Here is a 9834-nt window from a genome sequence, read left to right as displayed (position 1 = left end):
AAACACATACACATACACAAACACGTATACACACGTATACAAACACATACACAAACACATACACATACGTATACAAACACATACATATACACAAACACATACACAAACATACACAAACACATACACAAACACGTATATGTACACAAACACGTATATACACAAACACGTACACAAACACGTATACGTATACAAACACAAACACATACACAAACACGTATACATACACGTATACAAACACATACATACACAAACACATACAAAACATATACACATACACATACACATACACATACACATACACACAAACACATACATACAAACACGTGCACAAACACGTATACAAACACGTTACAAACACGTATACACAAACACGTATACAAACACGTATACGTATACAAACACGTATACATACACAACACAAACACATACACAAATATGTACACAAACACGTATACAAACACGTATACATACGTATACAAACACAAACACATACACAAACACATACACAAACACAAACACGTACACGTACACAAACACGTATACGTATACAAACACGTTACAAACACGTACGCAAACACGTATACAAACACGTATACGTATACAAACACATACACAAACACGTATACATACACAAACACAAACACATACATACAAACACAAACACAAACACGTATACAAACACGTATACGTATACAAACACGTACACAAACACACACAAACACATACACAAACACGTATACGTATACAAACACATACACAAACACATACAAACACGTATACGTATACAAACACATACACAAACACGTATACAAACACGCACACGTATACAAACACGTATACGTATACAAACACGTATACAAACACAAACACATACATATACACATACACACACACATACACACACATACACAAACACAAACACGTATATACACATACACAACACGTATACATACACGTATACACAAACACATACATATATACGTATACAAACACATACACATATATATATATATATATATATATATATATATATATACATAAACACATACACAAACACATATATATATATATATATATATATATATACACAAACATATATATATATATATATATATATATACACAAACACATATATATATATATACAAACATATATATATATATATATATATATACAAACACATATACATACACAAACACATATATATACACAAACACATACACATACACAAACATATACACAAACACGTATACGTATACAAACACATACATAAACACATACACAAACACGTATACGTACACAAACACAAACATGTACACATACACAAACACGTGAACAAACACATACACAAACACATACACAAACATATATATATATACAAACATATACACAAACACATACACAAACACAAACACATACACAAACACATTCACATACACATACATATACACAAACACATACACAAACATACACAAACACATACACAAACACATACACAAACGTACACAAACACATACACAAACATGTACACGTATACAAACACATACACAAACACATACACAAACACGTGAACAAACACATACACATACACAAACATACACATACACATTCACATACACAAACACATACACAAACATACACATACACAAACACATACACGTACACAAACACAAACGTACACATACACGAACACGTACACAAACATGTACACAAACACGTACACAAACACATACATATACACAAACACATACACAAACACTTACACGTACACTTAAATGTACTTGACTATGGAGAAAAAAATGCTTATATAATTGATACTCAGTAAAACTAGAAAGTAGTTTTGAATAGGCTTAAAATTATTACATTTAAAAAATATATTAAAAGTGCTTATATATATTATAAAAAAATCCAGACTATTTCTAAATGGCCGTTATCAACCCCAAGGCCAATATTAAATCCCCTTTATATCCAAGATTTTAGAAAAGGTTGTAGCACAGCAGTTTTGCTCACATCTACTTGGGAATAAAATTTTCTAAATGTATCAGTCAGGATTAGACCTCATCATAGCACAGAGACGGCGCTAGTTAAAGTAGTAAATGACCTGCTATTGGCCTCTGATCAGGGTTTTGTCTCCTTGTTTAAACTTAGTGCAGCTTTTGACACCATTGATTATAATCTCCTCCTTGCTAGACTAGAGAACATTGTTGGAATAAAGGGAACAGCTAAAAGTAAAAGGTGAGTTCTCCAACCAATCTAAGGTAAAGTTTGGTGTTCCACAAGAATCTGTCTTAGGCCCACTGCCTTTCTCTTTTTAAATGCTGAATCTTGGTGAAATGGTAAACATGGTATTTACTTTTATTGCTATGTTGATGATGCACATTTGTATATTTCATCAAAGCCAGATGAGAGAGATCAGCTTAAAAATGTTGACGACATTAGACAGTGGATGCTTGATAGCTTCCTTCTGCTCAACTCGGATAAGACAGAAGTACTTTTACTACTTTTACTAGGACCACATGCAGCTAGAATTCTGATTACTGTACGTAAGATCTCTGGATGGTGTTTCTGTCTCAGTGTGTACAGCAGTGAAATACCTTGGTGTGATTATTGACCAGAGTCTTTTCCTTTAAGGCTCATGTGAATAACGTTTCCAGGATTGCCTGGTAATATTGCTAGAAATAATGCTAAAATTAGAAACATGATGTCATTACAGGATGCAGAGATTAGACTACTGTAACACTTTACTGTCTGGGTGTTCGAGTAAGTGCATAAATAAGCTTTAGTTAGTCCAGAATGCAGCAGGAGACCTCACTGATTCTGATTCTGATTCACTGATCTGATTCTAAACGATGTTTTATTTTGGAAAATTACCGGATTCTCTCCGCCACACTGTCTATGACTCACTCCTGATGCATGTGAAGATTCCTCCCTCGGTCACATGACTTACCTCCATCCACTACCTTCTTAAAGGGGCTCCGGCCGCTAACACATAATACATTACCGCTAAATTCAAACCCCCAAGTGAGCAAAATGACAAAAAAACTACACGGTGGATTCACGATTATTATTATATTTAAAAAATACCAGTTTTTATCGTTGTATAATTTTATTTTGTTGTATTTATCCGCCACACCTTAAAGGCCGGGCCGTGAAAATATTGTCTGACATTAAACCGGTCCATGGCGCAAAAAAAGGTTGGGGACCACTGGTCCACACTGGTCCCAATTACATCTCACATTGATTATAAAATACTACTACTGACGTTTAAAGCATTTAACGGTCTCACGCCGCAGTACCTGAGTTACCTTCTGTACCAGTATGAGCCCCCACTCCCACTTAGATCAAAAGGTGCAGGCTATTTGTTGGTACCTCAAATAATGAAGACAACAGCAGGGGCAGAACTTTCTCTTATAAACCCCACAGGCTGAAAACTGGGATATTTGTATATTTTGTCATCCTGGGGATGGTTTCACATCAACGACCTAGGGATCCATGAAATTACGGAGTAAGACCGGAGCTTTGAGGATGGTTTTGGACTGTGTTTAAATGTCAACAGTCTGCTACAATGGCTGAGGTCTAAAGGTTGCATTTGATCACCATCACTGCACCTCAGCATCGTTGTTGTTGGCTGTAATAAATGAACATTTGGTGGCACCCAGATGAGGACTGGTTTCTCTCTTGAGTCTGGTTCCTCTCAAGGTTTCTTGCTCATGCCACCTCAGGGAGTTTTTCCTTCACCACAGTCGCCCCCGTCCCACTCATTATGGACACTTATAAAGAACAATCTTTTTAAATCTTTATTAATGCAAATCAGAATTAATTAAATTGTACTGAATTAAATAAAATTTAAAAAACGAATGATGTTTAAAATCAAAGTAGGATTATTTATAAGATGTTAAATACCTTATAAAGCAATCTATGACAAATATAGAAAGGATTGAGCATAGTAAAATACTGTAAATGTATTATTATTGATTAATTATTAATTATTCTTATTAATATTAACCTAACAATGTCCTCCGCAGGCTTCCTTGATTCCAAGGTGATGATATTTGTCCTGCAGCCGAACAACACACAGCATATTATGTGTTATGGTTTCATTTCATTACATTAGCAATGTTTTTATCAACAGAAATAAACCTGTAACATTAGTTTAGCAATCTGTCATCTTCAATTAAACTTCAATTCCGATGGTAGAGGCCGGTCTTCTGAACACCGAACGCGGTGATGAAGATGTTGACGATGACGGTGAATAACACGAGGGCAGTCGCTATGTTATTCATTACATCAAGCTTTCTTTGATTGGCGACAACATTGAGGTCTTTGCGTGCTGGTAAGAGAGAAAAAAAAGAAGGAGGTTCCTTAAGGAAAAAAAAGGCGAATATGCATACTATAAGGACAAAAGTATTGGGACACCTGACTTTTCCATCCACATGTGGTTCCTCTGCAAACTATTAGGAGGCACACAAACCTTTTCAAGCATAACAAGGCAACGAGATCTATGAAGATATGCTTTACATGGGTTGAAGTGGAAGATGTAATATAGAGCTTATGGTCAGGTGTCCACAAACTTTTGTCCAAATCTGCTGCTCCTTCCGAAAACACGAAGAGCCACAGCATATCTAAGAAATCTTGCAGCTTGCTTTATAAAGCTGTATGGCAGAAAAAAAAAGCAATAACGCTCCATTGCTTACCCATGAGAATGAAGAAAACCCCAGCGAGCACTTGGAAGAAAAGCGAGACTGCAATAAGCACAATCACAGTCATGTAGTACTTAAACCCGGGCTCTTGTTCCAGCACGGCTTTCAGCTGAGAAGTGTTGGCCATGAGCAGAGCCACATCCAACATGCCTTCAGCCATCGTCTTCTTAGTGGCGTAGCGGTTTATGTTGAGACGCTGCGAGAGAAGGAAATAACACATGACCACATTACTCCATTAGTAGTAGAGTTATAATTCCAGCACATTCAATACGAGCAAAGGATCTGCAAAAAAAGATAAAGATATATATGCGACCAAATACATTTCTTCTTCTCTGTCAGCCATTGTAGAATTTTAAAAAAAGCTATTAAATCCACACAAATATATTTAAGTTTGTGCAGTTTACTACAAACGAAGTGTGGACGTGAAAACGCCGACGTTACTGGATGCCTGCTAGATGGCCCCGATATCGGCAACTCGGAATCTGATTGGTTAAAGACCAATCAGGTTTTGCTGTCATGTATTTGAAGCTACAGACACCCACACTGTTGATTCTGAAGGCCTCAATGCAGATTTCCTTGACCCTGGAAACACGTGACGGCTGAATTCTGATTGGATAAAAACTCAAACGTAAACATACACTACTGGAAGCAGTGCAACTGGGAGAAAATCTTTAAAATGAAAAGAACATTTACATGAAAAATATATGAAAAAGTAAAAGCTTGGACAGTGTTTATTAAGCCAGCAGAGAAAACCTTGTAGATAACTGTAAGAAACTTCTGTACCATTAAATTTGCTGAATTTATATTCAGAATGGAAAATATTAGCTTTTTTCGTGATTCACCTGCAGGGGGCGGCAAAAACCCGCAAAAAGCTAAAAAAGTTGTGGAAATAATGAGGGCTCTGAAGAACATTCATGAGACCAAGACCAGTGGTGAACAGTAATGAAGAAAAATTTAATTGGTTACTGTATTTAGGTAGTTTATTCCACTTATTTCGTTCTTTAATCAAGTATTTCCATTTGGGGAGACATTTTCTCAGTTTTTTTACTAGAGTTTTTTAAAACATCAGTATCTGTACTTCTACTTAAGTGAAGTATGTGTGTACTTTTACCAAGAAGAAAGAATTCATGTAAAGTACATATGACAGTTAAAAGCCTCACTTCTATTCTATTCTATTCTATTCTATTCTATTCTATTCTATTCTATTCTATTCTATTCTATTCTATTCTATTCTATTCTATTCTCCAGCAGATGGCAGCACTAGTATCTGTTTTCTATAAATCTTCTTGTAAGTACAATATAGTTTTTCCTTTATAGTATTTACAATAAACTCCACTGATTATGTTTTGTGTGGTAAATGAATATCACATTTCCTGGATTGTGGTGGTTTACTTCCATAGAATTAAAACTAAAATATGAATAAATATTATGTTAGTCTAGACACTACACCATTGCATTTAAATAACACATGTACACATGTACACAGTGTCAGTGATAATGCCTACAACCACAGTGTCAATTTATGATAATTCTTTAAAGTGTTTCTACAACCAGATGGAGGAATTTGTTTCTTTACGAAAATCCCACATTTTCTCCATCCATGTCAATCTCAGACCATGTACAGTATATATATATATATATATGTGCCTAGTAAAAAATAAAAAAAGCAAATAAAAATAGCAGCGTTGGAAACCCGAGTTGTAAATCATTCTCTGGCGAAACGAGAACGTGGCACGGTTCCAAACACCGCACGTGCCACGTCGCTGGGCCCTTTTTTCACTTCTCCCCCATAAAATAAACACCACAGGAGAGCTCAGGAGTGTTTCACAGAGGCTCTGCATGCAGCATGGCGTACAGGAAGTCCACCTCCCCGTCGACCCATTGGTCGAGAGACTGTCCAATAGTGAATACAAGCAGCAGAGGAGGTTTCACTCAAACTTGAGAAAGGTTTGGGTTTGTTTTCTTTTTTTTCTTTTTTTTTTTTTGCTTAGACATGTCAAGAGAAGGATTAAGATCTGTGAATGTCTCAAGAGGAGACAGAGGAGATATCCACGTATATAAGGGCAAATGTGGCTTGACAGGATGACAAGCAAAACAGCTGAGAAAGTTCGTAGAATGTAAAAAAGATAAATGAATACAAGTGAATTATGTGTATTAATCCCTGATGAACAAGGCTGAGGCGAAAAACTCCCTTGACATGTTGTGAGAAAATGACCTCCAAAATATCGTAGTCTTCATTTGACCCTGGAGAGAGGATTAGTAATGTAAAGGAAAGCAGGAAATGGGTCACGTCATCGATGCCTCCGTTTCCTGTCTTCACAGCTATGCAGATTTCTGTGGAAAAAATGTGAACATCGCATTCTACATTTAGTCATCATTTGCTGTTATAGTGTCCTCCATTTTTCTGGAGGAGGTCTGGGGTACAGTCAGATCAAGTTCTATCACAGGAGATCTTCCTCTCCAACCTATTTAATGCATGTCTTCATTTTGGAACAAGATTTTCCAATGCTTTCATGCTCCTGTATACAAAAACATCAAATACAATTGTGTTCCTTTGGTTTTTTTGGTAACACTTTAGGGAAGAACCACATGGGACTTGTTGGGTGTCCCAATACTTTTGCCCATATATTGTATTTTTAATGTGTCTTTTTCCCCATAAAGCTGCCATGTTTTAGCGGTGGCGCTGTAAGTTGGAATGCTCTTGGCCTTCCTCAGGCAATGTTCAAGCGTTTGACTTGCTATGTGATGAATTCAGGGTCTCTGTTACCACCTGGCAAATGAGAAACATTTCTGTCAAGTGTGATCATTTGTTCTTTAGGGAGCCCTGGGCTACAAACGGCATATGGCACAGCTGCGTCTCGAGCATTGAATTCCTGCAATGAGGTGGAGTAGCGACTTATTTAGGTGCTACTGTGCTACAGATCTGACTGGTATCTCGGTATCTCCATATAATTATCTCCAGCTTAGTAAGTAGACTGTCCTGATTGTGAATGTATTAACATTGATGTAGTGGTTTCTAGGATGAGAGAAAAAAAATATCTCTCTGCTCTAGCGATGAGTCGTTCATGAACGAGTCTTTTAATGTGACTCGTAAGAACGAGTCGTCTCAAACAGCAAAATCTCAAAACAACAGAACTGAGTAGTTTAAGTCTCGACTCTTCGAGTTTTTTTGTCACGTGACTCCCGTAAACGCTATGAAGTTTTATCTACTTATTGAAAATGTATTATTTAAAATTTATTTTAAAGGAAGGAAATGAACTAAATGACCCAAAAAATATCCATACATTTTGATGAAAAAGATTCAAGGAACCAAGTCACTCAAATGATCAGATCTTCTCATCACTACTTGACGTGATAGAAACAGGAAAAATGGGCGAGCGTAAGGATTTTAACGAGTTTGACAAATTGGGACGTCTAGATGACTGAGTCTCCAAAACTGCAGCTCTTGTGGGATGTTCCTGGTCTGCAGTGGTCAGTATCTATCAAAAGTGCTCCAAGGAAGGAACAGTGGTGAACCGGCGACAGGGTCGTGGGTGGACGAGGCTCATTGATGCACGTGAGGAGCGAAGGCTGGTCTGTGTGGTCCGATCCAACAGACGAGCTCCTGTAGCTCAACCTGCTGAAGAAGTTAATGATGTTGATGCTCGAAGGGTCACGACTGTTTTGGCAGCAAAAGGGGACCAACACAATTTTAGGCAGGTGGTCATAATGTTATGCTGATCAGTTAATAGCACACCTAGGAATTCACATGAGTTAACATGTCCGTACATGTCCGTATTGATATCTGACTTTTTTAAGTACACCAGGGTGACTAGGAATAGTTTCACAAATATGAGGTAAGACAGGCCGAATATCCTTTCAAACCAATAGGTAAAATCAAGGAATATAGCTGTAATGTGCAGCAAAAGGTTGTTGAGCTTCACAAAATGAAAAATGCACATTTTCACTATCAGGGCAATGGTTAAGAAGCCGATCCATAGGTGGATCTTCCAGACGGAAAATGACCCAAAAACATACATTAAAATCAAGACAAAAATAAATTACTGACCACCAAATGAAGCTCTTGCCATTGTCATCCCAGAGAATACCTGTACAGGGTGAACTGAAAAGAAGAGTCCACCAGCGTGGACCTTCGAAAATGTCCGTATGCCATGTATTATCCAATTCATAAAGAATTATAAGATGAGGCTCAAAACAGTTTGTTGAAGAACATTTATTATGTTATGTTTTAAAAATGTCTTTTTTTATTTGTATTTCAAATTGAATTAGAATTTTAGAATTTTAGAATTTTAAAATTTTTGAATTTTTGAATTTTTGAATTTTTTTGAATTTTTTTGAATTTTTGAATTTTTGAATTTTTGAATTTTTGAATTTTTGAATTTTTTGAATTTTTGAATTTTTTGAATTTTTTGAATTTTTTGAATTATGTTGTTAAAAAAGCGAGGTTGCATAAAGTATTGATCAAAAGGGTGCCAATAATTGTGTCACACACATGTAAGAGATTTCTTACTAGGTTGATGTGTTTGCAACTGTTAAATGAGAATCCATGAGAGCTCGTTTTTTTGGTGAATTCTTTAGAAAAAAGTAACAAAATGGTGATTTTTTTTACAGCCTTGTTCTGCTCATATTTACTGAACGGTGCCAATATTAATTTAAGGCACAGTATTTTACATTTTGAACATTTTTTCGTATGTAAAAACGCCTTCACAACTCACAAAATGAATGTCAAGATCTGTTGGTTATAGATGACAAAGCCGTCCAAATATTCCAGAACATTCCATAAACATGTTTGTATAACATTAGCATAAACTTGACTTTTTTTAGTACACCAGGGTGACTAGGGATAGTTTCACAAATATGAGGTAAAATATGAGGTTATATTTTACCCTGAAACTCAAACATGCCGTCCAATCAGGAGCCAGACTGTGGTAAGTTTCTCGCCTATTACTGAGTGGCGCGAGGGTTTGGAGATCTACTGAGGTCCACTTTATAGACTTTTCCAGTGGTTTTTCAACAAAATGTTAGCATAAAACTTAGAGACACAAAATTGTATAGAGTGATTTAAAATGTGTCCTAAAACATGTCTTAACAATCTGCTATGAAGGGTTGATGAAATTCTTCATCAAAGCAACCT

General features: G+C 36.3%; 1 protein-coding gene across 1 annotated transcript in view; it reads right to left on the bottom strand.

Moving 5' to 3' along the window:
• Nucleotides 1–3786: 3786 nt before the first annotated feature.
• ninj2 (ninjurin 2) overlaps nt 3787–9834 on the bottom strand; it is a 22450-nt gene continuing 16402 nt past the window's right edge. Inside the window, exons 2-3 of the mRNA XM_046873545.1 lie at nt 4695–4896; nt 3787–4330 (exon numbers count right to left, since the gene is read on the bottom strand). Of these exons, the coding sequence (XP_046729501.1) occupies nt 4182–4330; nt 4695–4896 (351 nt within the window). The 3' untranslated portion in view covers nt 3787–4181. The remainder of the gene's footprint in view (nt 4331–4694; nt 4897–9834) is intronic.

This window comes from Silurus meridionalis, chromosome 18 (assembly GCF_014805685.1).
Source record: "Silurus meridionalis isolate SWU-2019-XX chromosome 18, ASM1480568v1, whole genome shotgun sequence".
Classification (NCBI taxonomy): Eukaryota; Metazoa; Chordata; class Actinopteri; order Siluriformes; family Siluridae; genus Silurus; species Silurus meridionalis.
The sequence above is the reverse complement of the archived record's forward strand: the minus strand, read 5'-3'. Positions and strand labels throughout refer to the sequence as shown.